The 27574-nt window shown below is 41.7% G+C and overlaps 1 protein-coding gene across 1 annotated transcript in view; it reads left to right on the forward strand.

Moving 5' to 3' along the window:
• Positions 1-27574, forward strand: part of LOC111542200 (myosin-15) — a 143072-nt gene that overhangs the window by 7981 nt on the left and 107517 nt on the right. The window contains 10 exon segments of the mRNA XM_023211420.3: positions 2830-2856; positions 2858-2978; positions 10696-10802; positions 14969-15112; positions 16548-16704; positions 17345-17372; positions 18680-18773; positions 20966-21058; positions 23653-23716; positions 24204-24299. Coding sequence (XP_023067188.2) covers positions 2830-2856; positions 2858-2978; positions 10696-10802; positions 14969-15112; positions 16548-16704; positions 17345-17372; positions 18680-18773; positions 20966-21058; positions 23653-23716; positions 24204-24299 — 931 coding nt within the window.

A 27574-nucleotide genomic window follows, 5' to 3' on the forward strand; every position in this document is an offset into this window, starting at 1 on the left:
TTGAGATGGAGTCTCGCTCTGTCGCCCAGGCTGGAGTGCAGTGGCCGGATCTCAGCTCACTGCAAGTTCTGCCTCCCGGGTTTATGCCATTCTCCTGCTTCAGCCTCCCGAGTAGCTGGGACTACAGGCGCCCGCCACCTCGCCCGGCTAGTTTTTTGTATTTTTTTAGTAGAGACGGGGTTTCACCATGTTAGCCAGGATGGTCTCGATCTCCTGACCTCATGATCCACCCGTCTCGGCCTCCCAAAGTGCTGGGATTACAGGCTTGAGCCACCGCACCCGGCCCATTTTCTAATTTAAGATGTTGCTAGGACTGGGCTGTGACAAGTGTGTTATTCTATAAAATTGTAAAGCCATATGTGCAACTGGAACCTAAAGAGACCCAGAGGTCAGTAGGACATTAAGGGGTTAATGGATGCTGGAGGGGGCCAAGGAGAAAGAAGGATTTCGATCCTTTTTTTGCTCAGGTGAATCATTCTCTTGGCTTCAGTTACCTATCTCCAAATGATGGCCAGGCCTGCCCCACTCCTGGCACCTACTGTTTCCTACTTTCTAGTGCCTGCTTCTGTATATTCTGTTCCTTGTATACTTTTAAATATATTAAATGCTCCAGACTTGCAGGGAGAGTTACACAGCTGTGTGCTCTATGTCTTGCTGTGATCTCTTCATCTCTGATGTTATAATAAGAACTACTTGTAAAAATTCTGTTAATTATGAAATATAAGCACATGGCACACATTGACCGACCAGAATGGAATGAAATGAAAGGTATTTCTCTCCTTCTCCCACCCATCTCCTGCTCTCACTACTCAGATATCCATTTCTTAGGTATCTTTTCAGGAAGTTTGTACACACATGTATTAATGGATATCTTTTATATTCCCAATAGACTTCCTGAGCTCTACTGTCTACTGAGTGCAAGCCACGAGGAGGTCACACATACAGAGAGGAGGAGGATATAGTGCATTCTTTCACAAATCCAGACTCACAACTTGTCTCCCTGACTATAGCTTTTCCTCATCCCCATCTACCCAGAATATGCTGTCAGAGCCATTTTCCTGAAATACTGCTTTCCTCATGTTCCTGCCCATAGAGTTGATGATGTTTCCTATCATCTATTTCTAAATTTCTCTGCCTTACTTTCAGAGCTTTCCTTTATCTTGAGTTCTTCTATATTCAAATGTCTAACAATGTTATTACTGTTATAATGATTACGAAACCTGAATCTGAATGCTCACCTGCAGAAAAATCAGTTTTGTCTTTTTCCCTGAGAAATGCTACCTTCAGTCCCAACTCTGGAGGGCCATCATGTATGTTGTTTCTCTTGAGCATGTTTTCTTCTCTCCACTTCAGGAAATGTTCCTGTACATTAAGACTAGTGCTTGCATTACATAGGCGAGGAAACTGCACCTACTATCGCTAAGTGATTTCCCACAAGTCACATGCCTCTTTTCTGGCAGAAATAAAACTAAGTCTTAGCCTAGACCACTAGTCTTTGCTTTAAGCCATATTCCTTTAAACTAGATCCTAAAAGTGGCATCTCTATACCTATCCAAGCCACCACAAAGAAGAAAAGCAGATTAAGTGCAGTGAAATACATTAGTTTATTGGATTTGTTCATTGCAAGAGAGTAAGTGATTGCAGTTCATTCTGAAGTGGGTGCTGATCTGTCCTCAAAGGCAGCACCTGAGCTAAGCAAACTTGGCAAGTCCTTCTCTACTTTCTCACCTATAAATGGGACGAGTAACACTTGCCTTGCACACTTGAGTGAAGAGGAAGACTTTTTTTTGTCCAAATAGAGAGAATAACAGCTTATATCATTTAAGATCATGAAGACCCAGTTTTCATTTCTTCTCCTCCCTGTTATCAAATGTAAAGTGTGAAAATTAAAGATAAACTATGTCCAGTGTTTGCTATACAGTGGGTGCTCAATGACTTCAGCCTTGACAATCTGCCCAGCAACTTGGTCCCTCTAAGACTGATACTTGCCTGGCTTGAGCCAATGAACTTCTTTATTTACTCCAGCCTCACTCACATCACCCTGTAACCTGCTTGTCACCTTCTGCCTGGGCTTCTTCATTATTGTTCTTGGCCAGGTCTCCCAAATGCCCATCTGTGCTTGTATTTTTGTAAATCATCTGCTCCCAGACACTTATTTCTGCCAAGATACTTATCTTTTTATCCCTTTACTGTCTACTACTGAACATTTATCTGAACCACTTCTCTTTGTAACCATAGTCTGTCTATGACGGTCTGTCTACTTGGGGGTAATTAGATACCTCGAAACACCTCTCCCCTCCTATGAAAGGGCCTAGTGTCCACAACTTGATGTTTCTCTATCTGGACCATCCTATCATCTCTCAGAACTCCATGGCCCAGGGTGGCATTATGACTTTCACTGACTACAGGCACTTCTGTCTTTTAAGGACCATTTCTCCACAAAAAATATTAAAAATCAGATTTCATAACTGTGTTGGCCTAAAGATGAATATAATCCAGGCTCTGTTCATTAATATGTATCATTCATATTACACTTATATTTTTCTTCTGATTTAAAAATAAATCAAACATTTTCATGGGCTCCTAAAAGCATCATGGGCCTCAGGCACTGTGCCTTCTATGTCTAGTGTGTAAGTCAGCCCTGCTAGAGTCAGATATTCTTGAGTCTAATTTTGTATGAATTTGAGACACAGCAAAGAGAAAGAAGGGGCACAGGTAGTAGTAGGAAAACTTAATACTCTTTGGTCTATCTTTGTGAATGATTGCTCATTTAGAGCTTGATTTCCACTTTTTTCTTCTCTGTACCAATTTTTTTCGTTTTTTTTCCAGTGTGAATCTTTTCTACTCACATTTAGGCCTAGCCTTTTTTTGGTGGATTGCCTCAATAAGGATGGATCTGTCAGAGCTTGGAGAAGCCGCAGCCTTCCTCAGAAGAAGCGAAGCTGAGCTGCTTCTACTACAGGCCACGGCCTTGGACGGTGAGACATGTGGTGGCTGCTGGCTTCACTTTATTTTGCTCCTTCAAGGTGGTGACTAAGATTTGGTTGATAGAGAAGAGTCATCAGTTCTAGAGCCTAACTTATTTGCTTGGGGTGTGATCAGCCTCTAGGAAACAGCAATTGAGGGCCTCTGAGTATTCAGGGTAGGAATGGTGGCTGGGAGGCAGCCTAGGCCCGGGCCCTACACACTTGGTCCTAAGACAGGTTTTCTCTTCAAGGAGCCCCTGTTGTAATACAGACACCTGCAGGAATGGCCACAGACAAAGCCTTTCCTAGAAACCTTTTAGTTATCAGTGAATGCCACAGTAGATCGAGGGGCCTGTGACTTATACTGATAGGTGACGTTTGTACATTGTGGGGAAGAAGAAAGGGAAAGACTCTGGTAAGGCTGCAGACTTTGAAGTTGTCTCTGGCTCTCCAGAATTTTCTTAAGTTGGAGCTTTGCCTCTGGTGGTCTTCTAGGTCAGCAGGGTCACTTAGCCAACACTAAGCAAAAGATAACTAGGAGACTTGCTCACCGTGATTCATAATTCCTTGGTAGTTACAGGCAAGGACAAAGGTTAATGAGGATTTAGCCTTAAAAAAAAAAGGGCTAAGTTCTACATTGAAATCTCTAAGTAAATGTTATTCTTTTTCCTGCTACCTTTACATGTCTGTGTTGAATTTCAGCTAATTGGAGATGTAGAAATCAGATTCACAGTGTGATATAGCATCAAGCTACCTACATGTCTTAATCCAAAATTATTCAGTAGGTGCAACAGAAGGACTGGCTGAATGTTGTTCTAGTATTCAGAATTAGTCAACATTAGACTTCAATATGACCAATTATAATTCAAGGCAGTTATGGAGGATATTGTATTTCCATCACAGACCAGTTCTGGATCGGTTCCCAGTTTCCAGTCATTGGATTCATGACTGTGGCTAATTATAATCCATCAAATCAAATACAATAACTGAACTATCCCTGAGGTCAGAACTGGTCACACAGAGGCTTATCGCAGGTAGTTAGATAATGCAGGACAAGATAATAGTGGTGCCAGGAAGAAAAAAAAAATTGGGCCTAAGCATTAGAGATAATTGGATGATGCATTTATTAAAATCAGCACCGTAAATAATTACTTAAAACATAGCAATCTACATAATTTTCTATTAATTTTTTGGACCAAAGAATCCTTCCTCATAGAAATGCACTGGCAGCAAAGAGACAAGTGTTAGCAAAAATTGTTCATCTTCCCAGGCTGGTAGACAATGGAGTTTGCTTTTTTGAACTCGGGTCAAATGGAAGCAGTGTGATGACAAGTATTTAGCAGGTAGTCTTGGGTTTAAATTCCCTGTCCTTGACCATCTCTAGCTGGATAATTAGAGCAAATCACCTCACTTTATTGAGCTCTGGTTTCCTCATTTGTCAAAGGAGATGATACTTGTCCTGTCTACCTTCCTCCATTGCTGTGAGGACCAAATGAGACTATAAATGTGACAAAAATAAATATAATGTATTATTATGATACCTGAGAAGGAAAACTAGAATTCCTGGGTGTCAGTGAAGAAGCCCAAGTGGTTTTAGAGCTAAGACAAAACACCATTCCAAAGTCAAATGTAAATAATTCTTATATTAGAACATGTAAGCAATCTATTTAAAATAACTCTAACACTGAATATAGTATTACCCCCATTTTAATCGATATCCTAGAAAAACGATTCGAAAGAAATACTTCAAATACATAACAGTGGCTATCTCTGAGTTGTTTGATTATGGGTGATTAAAAACATTCTTTTCTTCATGCATTACTCTTCAAGTTTTCTTCAATAAACACATATTAGCTTTAAATTGGAAAAGATATTTAATTGTCTAAAGCTATGAAATCATATAGGAAAAGGCCTACTTTACAGATGAGAATACGAACGGCCAAAAGAGATGAAGACATGTGGCTTTATATCTTGTTACAAGCGAAGCCAGTGTTAAAATTCTGGCTGTCTCGCTCAAATCCATTGCTGTCTGCATTTCCAGCTCTGCATTATTCATGAACACCAGGAATTAAAATTGACGGAGTTCATTTACTTCATTTTTTAAAATGCCCCTGTCAGGGTTTGGGCCTCAGATGAGAAAGGATTTCTGATAATTTTTATCCCCCACTAAGTTTTTCCAGGGTAAAAGAGAGACTTCATCATGAGGCAGGCGATGAGCCTACTCCTGAAGAGAAGAATTGGAGGAGAAAAAGCTAAGCATGTGTTAGAGGAGGCAGGCTGTAATGGAGAAGCACTGATTCAGGAGGTGGATGATCTCATTTCTAGAGACATTATTACAGTGACTGCCACTAATTAGCTATGTGACTATGGGCAACTCTCTTCATCTCTCTCCCAAGGTTCTTTTTCTAAAAAGAGAGAGAGATACAGAGGGAGAGAGTCTGTGCCAGGTGACCTTCAAGTTTCTTTCAAGTGATAACATCTGGTTTAAAATGCAGAGCATTTTACCTTAAACACACAACAAAAAATATATGCTAACTGGGTGCTTTTCAAAAACAAGCATATTTTCATAGACATAACACAAAGCAAAATCAGTTTTTGCAAAAAGGGACCAAAATAATGAATACAATGCAAAGCCAGTATTTAAAACACAAATGATAAGTAGAAAGCAAATGCACAATCAGCTAGATGGGAACATAAACTCCTCTTGCCAAGCAGTTTTAGTGGTGAATTGTTTGTAATCAGGGAAACGAAGAAGGCAGCACTGATAGCAAGAAAGTTGTGAGCAACCAAATTCTTTGCAGAAACAAGCATGGTGGAAGAAGGGGCGAATGGTGCCCAATTGCAGCTCTTTTGTACACACTCCTTCCCCAGTCTTATTGCCTTCCTCTGGGAAATAAGGACCATCTGTCCTGCGGCAGTGAGCCCTCTCTAGCTTTTGTGACTCATATATTAGAGGTGATGGTGGTGACTGAGTTCACATTACCTGTTAGTGTTGTGGTTATAGTGGGGTTTTTACCTGTGTCTTCCCTAGGCATTCATTGGCTAGCATTTTCCCTCTTTCAGCCAAAGGCTTTCACCATCTACCTGAGTAGCTGTGACCTGGGGACTTCTGTGAGCTTCTACTAAGGCTCATTTTCATATATATATAAAATATTCATTTTCCTTTAAAAGGAAAGTGTGATATATTACATATACATATATACACACACATATATATACTTTTAAAGGAAAATGAGCCAACTCCTGGGTTCAAGTGATCTTCCCCGTTCAGTCTCCTGAGTAGCTAAGACTACAGTCATGCACCGTCACACCTGCCTAATTTTTATTTTTTTATTTTTTATTTTTGAGACAGAGTCTCGCTCTGTCACCCAGGCTGGAGTGCAGTAGTGGGATCTCTGCTCACTGCAACCTCCGACTCCCTGGTTCAAGTGATTCTCTTGCCTCAGCCTCCTGAGTAGCTGGGATTACAAGCACATGTCACCATGCCCAGCTAATTTTTGTATTTTTAGTAGAAATGGGATTTCACCATGTTGGCCAGGATGGTCTCGATCTCCTGACCTCGTGATCCACCCGCCACGGCCTCCCAAAGTGCTGGGATTACAGGCATGAGCCACCACACCTGTCCTTATTTGTTTTTTGTAGAGACAGGACTGGGGGAGTAAAGGGTCTTGCTATATTGCCCAGGCTACTCTTGAACTCCTGGGGTCAGGATATCCTCTCACCTTGGCCTCCCAAAGTGCTAGAATTATGAACGTGAGCCACTGCACCCAGGCCCTTAAAATCATAGTTTTTACTCATCATCACTATCTGCTTCAAGTGGGAGAGAAAGAGAAGCTGCCTCAGGTGTTCATAAGAGTTCTGGCTCATTTCACCCCAGACCTCTTGTTGGTTAATCAGTTTATGGAGGGCTACTTTGCTTAGGGATGGGGTATGGGAGTGAGGAAGGTGAAGAGAGAAAAAGAACATATGGGGGGCAAATAATATGAGCTGGTTATGTTGTGTGACATAAACAACCTGTTTGGACGAAGGGAGGCAGGATGGTGCACTTCCGGGTTCTTCTTCACCACCAACTCTTCCCGTGTGTGCAAGAATGCAGCTGACGCCCGGGAAGGTGCAGATTAATCAGGCATGCACCAGGTGATGTCAATCCGAGGAGACCAAGATTTACCTGGTGGCACCTGCGGAGCGCCCCCCCTCCCCCAACATGCCCGTGCCCCGCCTATTGCCCTTCCACTCCTAGAAAAGTTGCTCCCAGCAGATGCGCCAGGGGCAGGCTTTCTCAGCCCCCACTCTTGTCGGGACTGTATTAGAAACTCCACGCCCCCACCCCCCCCACCAGCTCCGGTCCCTGAAGCTAGATGACCAAAGAATAAATTTGCAGTTTTGCTTTTAGCCTTGCCTACTCGCTGGTTCTTTTGTGCCCACTCTGGTGGTCTTAGAAAAACAAATCAGTTGGTGCCGAAGACCCGGGAGGAGACCCCTCCTCAGGCCTCTAGGGATTGAGGAACCTCCTCCTGCTTCCACACCGCAGACGGACCAGGACCTGAGACCCGCTTCCCTCACTCTCACAGCCTCTCTGGGGTAAGTGCCCTTGTCTCCTCTTTACCTCCCTCGGCCAAAATCCTGCGAAGGTCCGAGGTCCATTTTGAGCCACCAAGTGGCTCAGGAGACCCGTTCAGGATGGAGATGTCCACCTGAAGGTACTCTCCACTTTGGCTCCATGAGCCTCCAGTCTGTCTTTGCTGGTTCCAAAGGACGCTTTGAAGCCAGGCAGAGATCCACTTCCATTTCCATTGTGTCCATTGTGTCCCTCGGCCAAAATCCTGCGCAGGTCCGAGGTCCATTTTGAGCCACCAAGTGGCTCGGGAGACCCATTCAGGACGGAGACGTCCGCCTGAAGGTAATCTCCACTTTGGCTTCAAAAGCCTCCAGTCTGTCTCTGCTGGTTCCAAAGGACGCTTTGAAGCCAGGCAGAGATCCACTTCCATTTCCATTGTGTTCATTGTGTCGGTAAAGAGGAAACAAATGGGAAACCCCCAGTCCAAATTTCTAAAGAGCACCCCCTTAGGGTGCCTCCTAGCCAATTTAAAAACCTTACAGCTCGAACAAGACCTTAGGAGGAAGCGGTTAATTTTCCTTTCCACTGTGGCGTGATCAACCTCAGCAATTTCTGCCAGCGGCTAGGCAAGTGGTCCGAAATTAATTACGTACAAGGCTTTTGGGCCTTAAGCTCTCGTCCCTATACTCCTCCTTCTCTCCACCCCCTCCCTTCCTGCCCAGACTCCTCCTTTCTCCTCCTTATCTACTAGTAATCCACTCAGTCCCATGCCTCCTTCGGGGCCCCCAACTGGCTGTCTTGAGTCCCCTATCTCTGCCTACACCCTCCTACAGTGTTAGCACCTTTGCGAGAGGTGCCTGGGGCGGAGGGGGTAGTCAGAGTACATGTCCCTTTTTCATTGGCCAATCTTTCCAAAATTGAGAAGCGTTTAGGTGACTTCTCAGCTAATCCTACCATATACATAAAGGAATTTAGACACCTTTGTCAGGCCTATGACTTAACTTGGCATGACCTCCAGGTTATCCTAGCCTCTACCCTAAACTAACTGAGGTTCTAACCCAATATACCCGGTTAGATCCGGCCTCCCCCACAGGGACCACCATTTTGGCATCTTATTTCATTTCTCAATCAGCTCCTGACATTCGTAAAAAAAAAAACTTCAAAAGGTAGAGGATGGTCCTCAGACACCAATAAAAGACCTAGTTAAATTAGCCTTTAAGGTCTATAACTCCAGAGAGGAGACGGCAAGCTCGCCTTGAACAGAAGGTTCAGCTCCTAGCAGCGGCTTTACAGCCCAGTCGTAACCTCAGGCCAGAGAGCACACATCCCACAGACTCCAAGGCTGCAAAAAGAGCCTGCTATATAAGTGTGGCAAGGCAAGACACTATGCCAACAGGTGTCCACAGGGTCCCCGAGCCCCAACGCAGCCTTGCTATAAGTGCAAGGCATCAGGACATTAGGCCAGTGAATGTCCTAACCCTTGTCCACCAGCAACCCCCTGCCCCGCTTGCCAGCAGGGAGGACACTGGAAGTCTGATTGCCCCACCCTGAGAACAGGTGCTGCGTCTCCACGTGACCCCCTTTCCCAGGATCCTGGGAGCTCCTTCCAGCTCCTACATCTGGACGACGACAACTGAAGGTGCCGAGACTCAGGGACCCCCATCACCCTCGCCGAGCCGCGGGTAACTCTCCTGGTAGCGGGTAAAACAATTTTTTAATCGACAGTGAGGCTACCTATTCTGTTTTGCCGTCCTTCTCTGGACCTAGCCTTCCATCCAATATCTCTGTAGTAGGAGTAAGCGGAAAGCCATCCACTCCACAAAAACTCCACTCCTTAATTACTGCCTGGCCAACAGCTATTTTGCACACTTGTTCCTCATTCCCAACTAAAAAGGGCCCCCACCTAAAGCAATCAGTGGAAATCAGTTTGGCTTTCCCCCACTCGCCTCAAACTTACTAAATTTTCTTAACTATCTCATACTCCCCAACCTTGCCAGGACCTTCCTTCTGGGTTTTGCCCATATTCCAACAAATGCTTCCATTCCTCATTCCTATACTAATACTGTGCCTTATTTTATTCTTCATCCATACGTCCAAATACCAACCATGGGCCCTGACCTTAACGACGCCCCTTAACAGCAGGAAGTAGCCAGACAGACCACGGCGCCCCTTTATCACTATTATCAATCAAAGGTTGGACTGTTTGGACGAACGGAGGCAGGATGGTGCACTTCCGGGTTCTTCTTCACCACCAACTCTTCCCGTGTGTGCGAGAATGCAGCTGACGCCCGGGAAGGTGCAGATTAATCAGGCATGCACCAGGTGCTGTCAATCCGAGGAGACCAAGATTTACCTGGTGGCACCTGCGGAGCGCCCCCGCCCCCGCCCCCCGACATGCCCGTGCCCCGCCTATTGCCCTTCCACTCCTAGAAAAGTCGCTCCCAGCAGATGCGCCGGGGGCGGGCTTTCTCAGCCCCCACTCTTGTTGGGACTGTATTAGAAACTCCACCCCCCCCCCAGCTCCGGTCCCTGAAGCTAGATGACCAAAGAATAAATTTGCAGTTTTGCTTTTAGCCTTGCCTACTCACTGGTTCTTTTGTGCCCACTCTGGTGGTCTTAGAAAAACAAATCACAACCCATATTCTCTCTTCTCAACCTGCCCCCCTGCCAATTCCACCATGTAATTTCACTTAGCTGACTTTCACTCCAAGATTAGACGTGAGGTTTAAAGAAACACTGAAGAAAGAATGTAACCATTAATCTAAATTTTCACTTAGTTGTTCCCAGACCTTTCTGAATGAGTTTTTTTGGGGAGGGAATCTGGAAGGGGTGCAAGCACCAGGGCGGTTAGGTGGTTACCTAAATCCTGGGGTGTGAGTGGAGGAAAGCGTTGGAGTTGGGAGGGGTGTTGGGAGGTAACTTTCTTGTAGCAAAATGATCTATGGCGCCCCCAAGCTGCTGCTTGCTGAGATGTTTCTTGTTCCTGTAGAGCCATTATGTGAGTGAGTGTGTCTTCAGGATGAGCTTTCATGATTTTATATAACTTTGCAAGTTCCTGTAGTCAACAAGCTGATTTAGCAGAAATGAGATTAGATCTATCAGTATGAAAGTGTCCAGTGTATATTTCTGTAAGTACTATAGCTATAATCCATTTTTTTTTTTTCTCTACAGGGAAGAAGAAATGCTGGATTCCTGATGGTGAGAATGCTTACATCGAGGCTGAGGTAAAAGGGAGTGAAGATGATGGAACAGTAATTGTTGAGACAACAGATGGAAAGGTAAAGAAATTTTTATTTCATTGTGTTGATGACTATGTTCTCCATCAAATAACTAAATATATTATTTCTATAATATTTTAATTAAAGACCTGGGGTAGGAGATACCACTGACTCACTGTGAAGTCATTCATTTTAAGAAGCTCCTCCTTAAGTCAATGGGTACAATGGCTCATGCCTGTAATCTCAGCACTTTGGGAGGCTGAGGTGGGCAGATTGCTTGAGCCCAGGAGTTTGAGACCAGCCTGGGCAACATGGCAAAATCCTGTCTCTACAAAAAATACAAAAATAAGCCAGGTGTGGTGGTATGTGCTTGTAGTCCCAGCTACTCGGGAGGCTGAGGTGGGAGGATCACCTGAATCTGGGGAGGTCGAGGTTGCAGTGAGCAGGGATCCCACTCTGGTTGCACCTCAGCCTGGGCAACCAGAGTGAGATCCTGTCACCAAAAACAAATAAACAAACAAACAAACAAAACTCCTCTTACCATCAAAGATTTAATGAAGAACAGTGAATAAATCAGAGTAACACAATTGCCAGTGGCAAAGATTATTGACCAGAACTCTCAGCCATTTCCACTTTTTCATCAATGTTTCCAGTTAGTATTTTTTCAAAAAGGTATCCTGTGGGATGAATAATGACTTAAGAAACCATGAAGCAAGTTGTGTTTGTAGGATCAAGAGTGAGATGTAGGCCGGGCGCGGTGGCTCAAGCCTGTAATCCCAGCACTTTGGGAGGCCGAGACGGGCGGATCACAAGGTCAGAAGATCAAGACCATCCTGGCTAACACGGTGAAACCCCGTCTCTACTAAAAAATACAAAAATCTAGCCAGGTGAGGTGGCGGGCGCCTGTAGTCCCAGCTACTCGGGAGGCTGAGGCAGGAGAATGGCGGGAACCTGGGATGCGGAGCTTGCAGTGAGCTGAGGTCTGGCCACTGCACTCCACCCTGGGCGGCAGAGCGAGACTCCGCCTCAAAAAAAAAAAAAAAAGAATGAGATGTATAATTTGAGTAAAAATGGCATAGTGTCACAGAGATCAAGTGATGGGTGAATGGCCAGTAATGACAAATGCTACAGAAGGAGATTAAGAGTTGGAGAAAGTCTTGGATTTCAAAATTAGGAGGTCATCTATGACCTTTGAAAGAAAATGTTATGCCAAGTGTTGGGGTACAAGCTAGACTGTTTCACAGAGGAAATGTGCAGTGAAGCCATAATACCCCCAGCCCCTTCTCCCTGCCACCAAAGCATTCAGAGCAGCAGGGTAACATTGAGAAGACAGCTCACTCTCAGAACCTTTGCCTATATTGCTGATTTCACATTACCTGCCACCCCGTGGTATAAGCTGGGCCCCATTTCTATCCTACTTCAATGAATGCTTCCTTATAGATTTTGCAGATGATTCCTGCCAATGTTCACTTCTCTAAACTCCTTTAAATTCTGTCTCTTCCCAAATCCATAACAAGCCATAAATAACAAGCAGATATTGTTGATATCAAGAAAGTTTGTCTTTTTAATGGTCTATTTGTTTTTAGGCAATTCACCATCTAATGTGTTGCCATCTGATTTTTAAAATTCTAGAAGCCACTCAAACTACCACACAGAATGCTTTCATATGTCTTCCTGACAGTCAATATTTGTTATGTAAAAAATCTCAAATTAGGTAGATGTTATTTGACTCTTCATGAAATTAAGAAAAGAACTTGGTCCTTTTCAACTGGAACATAAATAGGTGGACAAGGGAAAATTCAGCAAGAAATTTTCCTTAGTCCTAAATCAGTAAACGAAGAAATAGACTCAGTCAGGGTCATTTAGCCTTGGGACAATATTTTATTAGAAAAGATCCCCCAAAGAAATCTTGTACCCATTAGCAGTCATTCCCCCTTCTTTCCTCCTGCACCAGCCCCAGGCAATCACTGATCTACTTTCTAGTTCTATAGATTTGCCTATTCTAGCAATTTCAGATAAATAGGAGCATATAATCAGTGGCCTTTTGTTTCTGGCTTCTTTCACTTAGTATAATGTTTTTGAGGTTCATTCACATTGTCACATGAATAAATATTTCATTCCCTTTTATGGATAAATAGTATTCCATATTATGGATATACCATGTTGTTCATCCATTCATCAGTTGATTATCACTGGGTTGTTTGTATGTTCTGTCTGTTATGAATAATGTTTCTATGAACATGCATGTGCAAGCTTTTGTGGGGACACATGTTTTCATTTCTCTTGGGAGTGCATTTGCTGGATCATATGGTAACTCTATATTAAGCATTTTGAGAAATTTCCAAACTGCTTTCCAAAGTCGCTACCATTTTACATTTCCATCAGCAACATATAAGAATGAAACTTTCTCCATATCCTTACGAACACATTTTATTTTCTTTTTGATTACAGCCATTCTGTTGGGCATAAAGTGGTATTTGAATGTGATTTTTATTTGCATTTCCCCAGTGACTAATGACGTTGAGCATCTTTTCATGTACATATTGGCCATTTGTTTATCTCCTTCAGAGAAATGTCTATTCAAGCTCTTTGCCCATTTTTTTAATTGGGCTATTGCCTCTCCATTATTCAGTTGTAAGAGTTCTTTTTTCTTTCTGGATGCAAATCCCTTATCACATTTGGTATTTGTACATATTTTCTCTCAGTCTAGGTATTGTCCTCTCATTTTCTTAATGATGACCAACTAAATTTTATTAGGCCTCCAGATGTGAGGCTTGCTCTTCTGAGCACATTCTCCAAAACAAACTACTTTGCCTTCAACAGCACTTAAGGTGATTTGTGACTATAATGTGGTTACAACCATAGGAAGAAGAGCATTAAAGCCGTTAATGCAGGTAGAAAGAAGAGTCTGAAGGTGGTTTATTTTGTCCTGCTTGTCCTTCCTTCATGTAATGAAGGTCCCGTTCCCCCAGCTTTACTCTGTGTCTCCCTGGCTCCAGGATTCCTCTTTCTCATGTTAGAAGTGACTACACTTCCAATCACCTTTGGTCTTTGTAACATTAACAAAGGCAACAAATCCAGTGGGTGTAAAGTACTACTTATTGATGAAAGTTGGTAATGAAAAAAATGGAAAAATAGAATTAGGGAAAAGGGGAGGTTTTTGAAGATGTATGAGTTAGGATTACATTCTCCATGGGTTTGAGGGGAGATGAGGAGTCCTTGAAATACAGAAAGTGAAGGGACTCAAAAGAAGAGGGATTACTGTTAGAACAATGTCGAAGAAAACAGATGGATAGAAATTGAATCAAGAATGTAAAGAGTGTGAGAGCCTTGGGAAGAAGCCATCACCAACTAGGATTAAATGGGGCAATCAATTGACACAAATATGTATTAATCATGGAAAAGGTATAGAAAGCGTGTTAGGAAACCTGTGAGAAGAATCCCAAGAAAGTATTTGATAGTAGAAATGCATCCATATTAATCAAGATATTAATATTTATTTACCATATCCCAAGCATTGTGATTATAGTTATTAAGCATTTAATAATTATAGTTATTAAGACAACAACATCAAAAATGAACATGCATGTGCAAGTTTTTGAATGTCATTAAAGAAGACAACATCAAAAATCCTTCTTAAGGTATTTATAATCTAGCCAGAAAATAGTCTAACATAGTCAATTATTAAAACATACACAAGACTATTAATGTAAAGATAGTACAAGTGGTAAGACTTAACAAAAGAGGATAAACTAATAAGCTGGAGTAGTTGGGAAGGTTTGAGGGAGGAAACAGGTTTTTTGAACTAGGTCTGGAAGGATAAGGTCTGCCTCCTTAATCCTCCACTCCAAGCTGCTTCTTCTAAATTTCCAAGGTATGTTGGGACATCAAGGGCTGAAAGTTGGGGGTTAGATCGTGTGTAATATGATCTATGTACTCTTAGAGGCAATCAGGGCTAGCCAGAAGCCACAAGATAAGCGTATTGCATGACAGAAAATCTTGAAATAACAAAAATACTATGTTTACTTCATCTTTAGCGAAGGACAGGACTTTTTCAGGGAGCACCTGTTTTTTTCCATGAAGTTTGGCTTAATTTCTTCTGGCCCCATCCCCTAAGGAGGCATCATTTTTATCTTTTTGAGTCTGAATATTCTTTCTGATGCATGGGAAAATGAATAAGCATAAGAGACAGGGGAATATATCATGTATTTTTCTTCTCTCTGCAGAGTCTGAGCATAAAAGAGGACAAAATCCAGCAGATGAATCCTCCAGAGTTTGAAATGATTGAAGACATGGCAATGCTGACTCACCTCAATGAGGCATCCGTGCTGCATGCCCTGAAGCGACGCTATGGCCAGTGGATGATCTATGTGTGTAATATGCTTTCCTGCTGAACTGTCATGCTGGCACTCAGATTGCATGTCCCAGTCTCTCCTGGGTGATCTCTCCCATTGAGTCTAAGCATGCTCACATGGGGATAGTCCTTGAGGAATGTCTACTGGGAAGGGACCTTATCTTAACATTTCCCCAGTTTTATTTTGTCAAAATTCATGTGCCTTTCCACAGGTCACCCTTAGTTAAAGCATGAGACTTGGAGCCTGACAGACTAGCCATCAGCACTGTCACTTGCTTGTTAAGTTTCCTAACTTCTTGAAGTTGCCTTATCTATAAAGTGGGATAACAATGTCTGCCTCTCCATGGGAGCTTGGGGGATTAAACAAAAGAATGTAGGTAAAGCACCTAGTTCAATGCATGTCACCTAGTTAGTGATTAATGAGTGAGATGATTTCTTCATCATCATTAAATTGATGATGGTTGGTTGCTCAGGTTCTTTGACTTGCTCAAAACCTATGCAGCAGAAGCAGTGCTGAGTAGATTAAGCTAAGATGTAGCATCTGGGACCCATGGCCATAGGACCCATGGCATGCAACCAGCTTGCTCCTCAGCTCTCTGATTTACCATGTAACTGTATTAGTTTCCCTGAGGCGCTGTAACAAAATTACTACAAGCTGGGTGGCTTAAAACAACAGAAATTATTCTCTTACAGTGCTGGAGGCCAGAAGTCCAAAATCAAATCCGATCAGCAGGGCTGCACTCCCTCTGGAGGCCTTTGGGGAGAATCCTTCCTTGTCTCTTCCAGCTTCTAGCGGCTCTAGCATTCCTTTTGGTTGTATCACTCCAGTCTCTGCTTCCATTGTCACATCACCTTCTCCTGTGTGTGTCTTTTATAAAAACACAAGTTATTGTATTTAAGACCCACCTGGATGTCATCATCTTGAGACCCTTAACCCTTAATTACATTTGTAAAGACTATTTTTTCCAAATAAGATCTCATTCACAGGCTCTGGAGAATAGGACATAAACGTATCTATTTGGGGGCCATAATTCAACCCCTTCAGTGACTGAGTGACCCACATGAGCCATTCCTTCTCAGTGCCCTAAAAATCAAGCCCCTAATCTTGCTGAGGCAGAGAATCCCCTCTGGCCTCAAATGCCTGATGGCTGGTTACTGAAATCTCTGCAGTCCTGCCATTAGGGTCCTCTCTGTCTTCAGAAGCTCCATGTGTCAGACTTGTTAGTAATTAGCAGGTCTCCCAGGAGAGAGGTAATCCCAGGTCCTGATGTTACTCTAACCTGGTTCTGTCTCTTCTTGTTAGAAGTCCCTTCTCTACATGATTCCAAAAACTCTCCTCTGAGTTCCTTTATAAGTAACATTTGAGCGAATGTTACTTGACAGTGGAAGAGCTGACAAACCTGGAAGTATTTCTAATCTAGTTTCTGAAATCTTTTCTGATCTTCCCTCAGACATATTCAGGTCTCTTCTGTGTGACCATAAACCCTTACAAATGGCTTCCCGTGTATAAGAAAGAAGTCGTGGCCGCCTACAAAGGGAAGAGGCGATCAGAGGCTCCCCCTCACATCTTTGCTGTTGCCAATAACGCCTTTCAGGACATGCTTCACAGTGAGTAGCTGCCCTACAAAATGAAAAGTAAAAATATCTGATCTACTTTTTTTCTATGTCCCTAAGAGGCACTTAGGCATTGTGAGCGGAGCATGGCCTTTACAGTTAGCTAATCACTTGAAGCCTCTGTTTCCTTCTAGATAAAATGTGGGCGAAATAGTACCTACCTCCTAGGGTTATTGGGCCGATTAGTTTGTACATCAAAGTGAGATAATGCATTTAAAGTGCTCGGCCCAGTGGCTGGCCCAGAGTAAGCCCCCTGTAGATGTTAGCCTTTATTATATAAAGCATCTGCTCTAGTGTCTGGCACAAAGAAGTTATTCTATAGATATTATTACACAATGATTCTTAAAGGGCTTAAAGTGTCAAGAATCTCAATCATTAGTTGGTTACCATTTGTATGTAGAGCAAAGAAATAAGCCTTTAATTTATATGTTCTTATGACTGGCATACATAGGGGCAAGAGAAAATCAATTTTACTCTGTACCATTTGAGTGGTATGTTTTTCTAACTATAAATGATGCTAATCCTTTCCCATGTGTCTGATTTCAAATTATAGCTAGGGAAATTTTGAATAAGTTCATACTAATACATAATCCTCGAACATAAGAATATTCTGGCATTTTTCTTTCTTTTGTAGATCGAGAAAATCAGTCTATACTCTTTACGTAAGTGTTTGCCTTGTTTTTCTTTTTTGGCCTGAAGTAAGTTTCAGTGGAAATAGATACCTCCATTTCACTGGGAATAAAACTTTGATTCACCGTCTTTGAATTAATTGCCCTTTAGGTGCAATACCTTTGAGGTAAGAAAAAGATACTCAGGAAATTGTCATTGTGCTTTAGTCAGTGATGACTCCAAATATGGTGTCAGCTAGTCTGCCTCCCTCATTTTCAGAGATCCTTTAGAAATAGTGCATGAGCTGATCTTAATTACCTTCTTGATGATTAAGAGAGCTACACTGTCCCAAATGGTCACCTTCAAAAGCCTCTGGATGGCTAAGCAGAGGGGCTGAATGTCCAGTAGGTATGCCCATGGAACATTTAAGAAGCAGTTGTGGGCAGCCAGATTGGGGCAGGCCAAAGTACATGAAGCAGTGAAAACTAAAAGATGGTGACATTTAGAGAAATAAGAAAGGGAGTGAAAAGGATAGAAGGAAGGGTCACAGTGGTATCTTATTGTATGTGAATTTTGATGAAAAGAGCACTGGCCAGCCAGGTAAAGTGTCAGCATGGTGACTGAGACTCAAGTGGCTGTGAAGTGCTAAAGTCCTTTACCTTCCCATGCAATGATGATGATACCACCTTGTACATTGGGCTCTCCATTGGCTTCAGTTATCCCAAGAGAGATCATAAGGTCTCAGAATTTTAGAGCTAGATGAACAGTTGGAGTTCAGACTTTCATAAAGATGAAAAACTATTTTCTGGAGTTTTGTATAGATAAAGGTAGGCAGGCCTTGATTCAATGATGCTTATGTTGAAGAGGCTATAGATTCACCACTGTGCTCTTCCCACATTACAAAGTTAGCTGGTTGTCAAAGGTAAGGTAAAGCCTAAAGCCCAACTCCCTGGTGAAGTAATTGGTAGCCTTTTTCTGAGAAGAGGGTTGGACTTGGCTGTATGGTAGCCTTCATATGTGAAAATCTCTTGAACAGCTGGTAGTGAGGAGCCTTGTCTAGTTAGAAGAGGTGCTTTCCTACTGTTTGTTATTAGGACCATAAGGAACAGGCTTCCTAATATTTACAAAATTTGTGATCTTTCTAACTCCAGATTTTTACCCATGCTGTTTTTCCAGCCTGAAATGTCCTTGCCTTTCTCCCAACCAATTAAATGTCAATATGTCCTCAAGTTCCATCAGAAGCTCTACTTTTATGTAAAAGCTTCCCTGCTTGCCATAGCCTATATGATCAAAATTACCTTTCTTTCATTGCATTGATAATCAGAACTAGTTAACTGTGTCACTGAATTTCAAATCACAGAGGAGAATCTGGTGCTGGAAAGACTGTGAACAGCAAACATATTATCCAGTATTTTGCCACCATAGCAGCCATGAGTGAACCCAGGAAAAAGCCGGTAAGTGTTTATAAAGCTTGGCAGAAAAGATGAGGTGGCCCTATCCACTGGATCATGGAAGCTCTGTCCTGACCACTTTTGGGAAGTAAGGAGGCAACGAGTGCCACAGGACAATTTGCAAATTATAGAGAAGTTTTTTTTTTTTTTTTTTAAATCTTTCCTTTGTTCCTTGAGAGGATCATCAAGTGCTCCAAACAATAACATGAAAACATTAATTACATAATCAATTTCACTTCTGCTTAAAGGGGCATTTTCTGGCCTGGTCTTTGTTGGATCTGTAAGTTAAGTCCTCAAGATTCAAACCATCTTACCTAAAGTCTAGAGTCATCGGTGGCTTGGATATTTCTGAATCCCTTTAGCTACTGTGAGATATCAAATTCCCACAAATATGCACCAATAAAAGTTTTCTTCATTCATACCTAACTCCTAGATCAAGTTCTAAATGCCTAATGGACATACCCCTCAATGTTAATCACATACCACGTTCAGAAAAATCTTTGCCTTCCCTATTAAAAAACAAAAACAAAAACAAAACGTGTTCATTTTAGTTTAGCTCCATTCACATGTTAATGGACATCATAATAACTTGAGGATAAGTAAGACCATACACATTGGTATGCAAAATAAAATTAGGTAATGCTGAATGGAACTCAAAATCAATGAGTTATTGAGCTGTTAGACCTCTCATTTTTCTATGTCTGGCATGATTATTTTGCTTTTTCAATTCGATACTGGATGTTTGCTGTTTTTGCAAAGTAAGAAATATATTAAAATAGCCATCTGGCTCAATTTTTAAACTATAGAAGTTTCTTTTCTAACGACCACATTCCTGAATTTGATTATTGATTTCTTTGGGTATCATTGAACTCCTTTATTTATTTATTTATTTATTTAATTTATTTTTTGAGACAGAGTCTCGCTCTGTCGCCCAGGCTGGAGTGCAGTGACCGGATCTCAGCTCACTGCAAGCTTCGCCTCCCGGGTTCACGCCATTCTCCTGCCTCAGCCTCCTGAGTAGCTGGGACTACAGGCGCCCACCACCTCGCCCGGCTAGTTTTTTGTATTTTTTAGTGGAGATGGGGTTTCACCATGTTAGCCAAGATGGTCTCGATCTCCTGACCTCATGATCCGCCCGTCTTGGCCTCCCAAAGTGCTGGGATTACAGGCTTGAGCCACCGCGCCCGGCCTTGAACTCTTTTATTCAGTAGATATAACTTTGTTTTTACAAGCATTTTAGATTTTTGCGGGTTTTTTTTTTTTTTTTTGGTCTGCATTAAATGGTTTGGTTTAGCCATTGAGTTTTATGATATAACACAATACATAATATATAACACTTCTATGGAAATCTTTGCTCGTGTATATATAATGTTCTCTAACTTATTTGAAGGACAGTAAACCCATATTACTGAGAAGGGATACAATACTTACAAATCCATAAATTATTGAGAATGATGTACTATATACGTTCCCCCATAAAATGGGGAATATTATATAGTAGAAGGGATATAAGAAGGGATATAATATTTATAAATCCATAAATTATTAAATACCATATACTATATAGTTACCCCCATAAAATGGGTCTTTGAGGCTGACTGGAAAACAATAAAGCCATGTAGATATGGTAGACAGGTCGATGATATGTTTTGGCCCATCAGCTTGAGCACACGTGATTCAAATTCAAGATCAATACTATTAAAAGTCACTACTCGGTGGGAACCTCTAGATTACTTAGGAAAAGAAGCAAGCAAAAGTGTAGTTTAATAACACCAAGAGTCTGTTGTATTATGCTAGGATAAATTTCCAGGTGCAAAGATCAGATGGGAAGAGAGGAAGATTAATGATAGGGGAAATACATAATATGATGTTTGTCTGTAAATAAGCTGGTATGTTTTTCTTTTTTATTTGGTGATGGTTTTCTTTTCCCACTCAGGCCAATGCCAACCAAAAAAGAAGCATTGCAAATAAATGAGCTCCCACATATTCATAGGGATATTGTATATTGTTAGCCTCTGTCATCCAACTGTTTTTCTGATTTCTCATTCCAAGATAATATAACCAAATTTGGAAGCAGGTTTTGGCCATTGGTTATCAAAGCAAGAATGGGGTTTGACCTGGAGATGGAGGGCTTGCCGCATTACAGAATTCTACTAATAGCTTAATCAACTGTACTTCTCTTTCATGTGTCTCAGGGGGCGTTAGAAGAGCAAATCATGCAAGCGAATACTATCTTGGAAGCATTTGGAAATGCTAAAACCCTGAGAAATGACAACTCCTCTCGTTTTGTAAGTAACATGATTTAGCATAATATCAAAGTATTTAATTTGTATGCAATGGTAAAACTCATATGGAAGCACATAGGTATGAAAAAAATTCTAGAACACCAAAGAAGGTCTTTGATTAAAGTTTGTAATGTTAGATTTCTCACAAACACTTACCATCTATATCATTAAGACTATTAAATTTTTATAAATAAATATACATCTGAAGAGTTTCTATTTGGTCAATTTCAAGAAAAAAGTATTTATCTTAATCGTTTCAAATTACACTCCCAGTAGAGAAGCTCACCCAAAAAATTATAATCATGCTTTATATTTTATTACGTTTTTAATTTGAAATATTTTCTCCTTCGTAATTTCCTAAACCCCTTATGACAAGTCAATTTAGTAAGCACTTCCTAATTCACTTACTACAATTACTGTTTGTACTCTTGCCTATGGCCTCCTTACCCCTGCATATTTTTCACTGAAGACTTTTTTGGGGGTCTGACGAGAAAGTATTTTTAAGTAGCTTTTGATAACTAGAATTCCCACGGAAGGGGAAGAATTTGGATTTCTAAACCTAGTTTAACAAATCCATATTATGCCAAAAATGACTGGCAGGGAGCCACTGTATAATTCACAAGAAAATTTGCAGAAGGCTTCCTGTTTAAGTCTCCGGGCATAATTAAATAATAACCACATGCTGATTTGGCTAGTTTCCATCCAAAGCCTTAGAGCTGCTCTGTTCACATTTAGATGTGCTTACAGTGTCTGGCTGGTCATAGCAGGCACTAATACTGGTTCATAAAACAACTGGTAGATTTGGGACTTGTTAGAATGCTAAAGGACTTTCTGCTGAAATATGAAAGATAGAAAGCTAGGGAAAAAAAGCAAGGGAGGAAAAAGGAAGGAATAGAGGGATGGAAAAAGAACATTTTTAAAAAGGAAAGAGGAAAGATAAGGAAAAAAATAAAAGGAAGAAAGGGGAAAATATCGAGTAAAAAGAAAGATAGCCAAGTGTGGTGGCTCACGCCTGTAACCCTAACATTTTGGGAGGCTGAAGTGGGCAGATCGCTTGAGCCCAGAAGTTCGAGATCAGCCTGGGTAACACAGTGAGACTTTGTCTCTACTAAAAACAAAAATATTAGCCTGGAGTGGTGGTGTGCACCTGTAGTCCCAGTTACTCAAGTGGCTGAGGCAGGAGGATGACTTGAATCCAGGTGTTTGAGGCTACAATGAGCTATGATGATACTACTACACTCCGGCTGGGCGACAGAGCAGGAACTTGCCTTAAAAAGTGATGAAGAAGAGAACAGAAAGGAGAGAAAAGTTGGAAAGACAGAAGGAAAGAAGTAGAGGAGAAAAATAAGCATGAAGATGGATCAGTGGAAGGAAAGAAAGAAGAGAGAAGGAAAAAGAAAAAGGAGTTCAAAATAATCAAGAAATCTGGGTTAAAATTTTCAATTAATACTAAATAGATATGTATATATATACCTCTGTATATGAGTATGTGCACACATATGTATGTACCTGCACGTTTGTATGTATGGGTATATATACATGTGTGTTTGTGTGACTCCCACTGTCCTACATATTTTAATGTACCTGTTCGATCCTCATGTACAGAGCTACTCACCTCTTCTTGCCAGGCTGCTGTCCTGCTCTGGTGCCTTCCTGGCATGGGCCAACCTCCACCAGGCTGCCTTCCTCCCTGTTCCAGCATCCTCATCCCACAGGCTCTAGCTGCCACCAGAGGGTGCCACCTCCTTAGCTGCATCTGGCATTCTGACATGGGCACTGGCACCTCTGGACAGCATTTCTGCCCCTCTAGATCCTGCCTTATGGCTTTTCACTGAAAGGAAGAAAGGGTATCCGTCTATTATTTAGGCCAAGGTGTGCTTTGAAACAAATTAGATCACATCACTCCTCTGCTTAAAACCTTACAATGTCTCCCAAACACACAAAAAATAAAACCCTACCCTTTCCCGTGTTCTATATGGCTTACATGATATGGAGTTTGTCTACCTCTTCAACTCCATTTTATGCCCCCTCTTTCTCTGACTCTCTAAGTTCTAGGATACTGGCTTTTCTTGTGATTTTATGTCAGAGCTGTTGCAGTAGCTGCTTACCCACTAGCCTATAAGATTCGTGAGGGTAGGGACCATTTCTGTTTTTCTTGCGTGGTATCTCCAGTGCCTAGAAGGTTACCTGGATCTTAGTAGATGCTCAATGAATGTTTGTTGAATGAACAAACAAATACGCTGAGGAAATATTTTTCTCATCTTTAGGTAAGAACAGTGAGGCCCAGAGAGATTTCACAGTGCCCACAAGAATACACAGGTAGCAATCAGCAGATTTGGGGCTACAGGCCAGAACCACTGCTTGTCCTGACAGTCATTCTGGCTTCCTCCAGATATTAGCTGGTGCTATCTCATCTCAAACCCACATTACATTTTTCTGTTCTTTTTTTTTTTTTTTTTTTTTTTTTGGTTTGTTTGTTTCTTACTTTTGAGGAAGTAGTTGTTTTGAGAGTTACATATAATGAAGCCCTTGCAAGTGCTTGGAAAATTTGAATAGGAAACTGTTCTGTGTCTGAGTGTGTTCTGTGTCTACACTAGGGCAAATTCATCAGGATGCACTTTGGTGCCAGAGGCATGCTGTCATCTGTGGACATTGATATCTGTAAGTACTCAATGCACTATCTGATTACTCTTTTTCCTCTTCCTTCCTTCTTTTCTTTTCTTTCTTTTCCTTTCCTTTTTTCTCTCTCTCTTTCTCTTTCTCCCTTCCTTCTTTCCTTCTTTTCTTTTCTTTCCTGACAGGGTCTTGCTCTGTTGTTCAGGCTGGAGTGCCATGGCATGATCATGGCTCACTGCAGCCTCAAACTCCTGGGATCAAGCAATCCTCTACCTCAGCCTCTCAAGTAGCTGCAGCTACAGGCATGTGCCACCATGCCCAGCTAATTTTTAAAATTTTTCTTTGTGGAAACGGGGTCTCACTATGTTGCACAGGCTGGTTTCAAACTCCTGGCCTCAAGTGCTCCTCCCACCTCGACCTCCCAAAATGCTGGGATTACAGCTGTGAGCCACTGCACTCAGCCTGATTTCTTTTGTTCTACATTTTACAAGAATGCCTAAGTATGAATCTTTATTCATTTCTCATCATCCAGATTTGCTTGAAAAGTCCAGGGTGATTTTCCAGCAGCCTGGAGAGAGGAACTACCACATATTCTATCAAATTTTATCTGGACAAAAAGAGCTTCATGGTAAGTGTAGGATTCTGGAGCTTAGGGTTATTCCAAAACAAGAAAAATAAGCCATATTTGGGGGATGAAAAAGTGTTATTCAGTAAGTTTCTTAGCCTATTTAGACTTCAGTATATTCATCCTTAAAACTTAGGGAGTTGAACCAATTATAGAACTAGTGTTGTATAATTTTATATGGACAGACAGTAAATGGCAACACTTCTTTTTCAATTTGGTAGCAAAAGGAAGAAGAGTGTTTGAAAGTGGGTAGGATACCCAGCAGAGGTGAGTGGGTGAGTGTGTGTGTGTGAGTGTGTGTGTGTGTGTGTGTGTGTGTATGTATAAAAGTGTTAATTTAAGGCCTCAATTAGAATTACCTGAGTGGTAAAGATAAGAGACCAGGGGAGGGAGATAGCATCATAGTGTGTGGTGGTCAATGGGAGTTTCCTCTCTTTTTTCTTTTTTAGTAGAGATGGGGTTTCATTATGTTGGCCAGGCTGGTGTCAAACTCCTGGCCTCAAGAAATCCTCCCACCTTGGCCTCCCAAAGTGCTGGGATTACAGGTGTGAACCACCATGTCTGGCTCAGGAGGCTTATAAAGAAGGGGAATTTAGGTTGGGAAACGAAGAATGGGAAGGGGATTCAGTCAGACAAAGTGAAGAGTGGAGGCTACTTCTGGTAGGAGGAAGAGTGTACACAATGTTGGGAAAGGGCAAAGCAGGAGCAGGGAGCGGAGAGACCAGTTTGACTAAAGGAAAAGATTTGCATAGAGGAATAGTGGAGATTTTATTCTGATGGTTTCTGAACTCAGGGAGTTGGCAGAGCGAGTGTGTGAGTGTGTTGTGGGGAGTGAGGCAATAGGAGGTCATGATTTATTGAGGGCAGTATTTGGGACGATTAAGCTGGTAATGGGCAGGATGATGTAGAGGCAGAGATTTGGATGGAAGGTATTGCAAATGTCCCAGTATGAGATGACAAGACAGTGATCTAAAAGAGTGGGAATGGAAGGGTGGGGGAAAAGGGATAGATGCATGGAAGAATAGACAGGTCTTGGTAGTGACTGAATGTAGGAGTGAGGAAGAGTGATGAGTCAAAAATATCCCCAAGTTTTGTGATTTGATTAGGAGAATGATAGTGCCATAAACAAAATAAGAAAAAAAAAAAAAAAAAAACACTGTGGAATAAGGGAATGAATTTCATGTATTTATTCAACAAATATTTATTCTGGAGCTTCCATGTGTACATCAGGCACTGCTTTTTTTTTTTTTTTTTTTTTATTAAACTTTAAGTTCTAGGGTACATGTGCATAACGTGCAGGTTTGTTACATATGTATACTTGCAGGCACTGCTTTTTAATCATGGGGGGTACAGTGGTGATACAAGATAGACAGGCCTCTGCCCTTCTGAGCTTACAGTCTAGTGTGGAAGACAGGCAACAAACAAGTACAGAATATATGATCTAGGCTGGGCATGGTGACTCATGCCTGTAATCTCAACACTTTGGGAGACTGAGGCAGGTGGACTGCTTGAGGGCAGGAGTTCGAGACCAGCCTGGCCAACATGGTAAAACCCAGTCTCTAGTGAAAACATGAAACTTAGCCAGGCATGGTGGCGGGTGCTAGTAATTGTGGCTACTTGGGAGGCTGAGGCAGAAGAATCACTTGAACCTGGGAGGCAGAGGTTGCAGTGAGCCGAGAATGTGCCACTGCACTCTAGCCTGGGAGACAGAGTCTCACTCTGTCTCAAAAAAGAAAAAAAAAATGCTCTAATTTCTTTGTAGGTTATATGGCAGGTGAATAAAGAAAAATAAAGTGCGGTGAGGGGACAGAAAGAAATGGGGTTTGGTAGAGTTGTGGATAGTTCTATTTTAGATGAAATTGTCAGGGAATTCCTCTGAAAAGACAGTATTTTTGCAGACACCTCAATAAGTAAGGGAGCAAGTAGGCAAAGATTTCCAGGAATAAAATTCCAGGAGGAGGGAACAGTGGCTGCAAAGGTCCTGAGGCAGGAATGCATTTGATTTCTTATTGGAATAGCAAAATGGCCACTGTGGGTGGTAGAGAGGGTAACATAGGGTAAAGTAGGCAGGGGTTAGACCATGCAGCACATTGTAGACCATGGCAGAGAGTTTAAAGTGGCATAGGGATTCATTGGAAGGAGAGAATGACATGCTGATTTGATTTCCAAGGTATTGTATTTGAGGTAAGCTTTTGAGGACAACAATGCTCCCACAGAAGTGGACGTAGGATAACATTACAGATCCAGGCTAGTGAACTGGTGGGAACAATTTTCCCAGTCCATTATGCTTAGATTAAGTATGGTATAAATCTAGCAGTGTTTTGACTACTTGGTCTTTAAAGTACCCTTACCAAATGGGGAAAGCTCTGCGAACGAGACAATTATTTTTGCCATAGATGTAATTGGTGTTATGTATGCAGTACATTCTCCTCCCCACCTTCTCTTCACCTCAACCTGGAACAGGATTTTTTTTTTTGGTCTTCCATTGATTAACCCTATCAAATCTAACACTCTTGACATGTGTTTCTGGATGGTATAGGGCGACTGACACATAAGATCTGATGAAGGTACCAGCAGAGACTGCAAGATTATTTTCAGAGCATCTCTGTTTACTAATAGAAGCATCTGATGCCTTTGGGCTGCTATGGAAAATTCATGTTTATCTTGAATTCATTTATCTTCTTCAGTCTTTGGGGGTTGCTGAGATTGATTACTGTGCAAAGCCTGACATCTGGTGGTCCAAGCTGGGTATTGTCAGTCTACCTGTTTTAGCACCCATTGTCCTTTTGGGGGACATTTTAAAAGATAATCTGGAACTCTTACCATCCATGTTTGCCAAAGAAGAGCTTCAGAGTATCCTGAGGCTTAATACAAGAGGACATATCTTAACAATATGAGGATGATGTCCACATATCCTGAAATATGAGGATTTGTGCATACTACAAAAGAATTGGGTATGGAAATCACAGCAGAGAGGCTGGCCACCCACTGAAGGAGTCAAGGAAATGAGGTGACATGTTACCTCAGAGCCAGCCCCTATTTGACCTCTACATGGCCATGAGTAACCCTTCACCCCTTTGCTCTCAATTATATCTGACCCTTGTTCCAGGCATAGCTAAGACTCATTTCTTCAGTTCTTTTGGACAGGGCTCATTCAAAATCCTTAGCTCTCACTGCCATCTATATAGCTTGGTCCTACATAAATTTTCCCTTTTCTTTTCTTTTTCTTTTGGCTTTTTTTGTTTCTATTTATTTATTGTACCTATTCTTGCTATTCA

Source organism: Piliocolobus tephrosceles, unplaced genomic scaffold (assembly GCF_002776525.5).
Source record: "Piliocolobus tephrosceles isolate RC106 unplaced genomic scaffold, ASM277652v3 unscaffolded_19, whole genome shotgun sequence".
Taxonomy (NCBI): Eukaryota; Metazoa; Chordata; class Mammalia; order Primates; family Cercopithecidae; genus Piliocolobus; species Piliocolobus tephrosceles.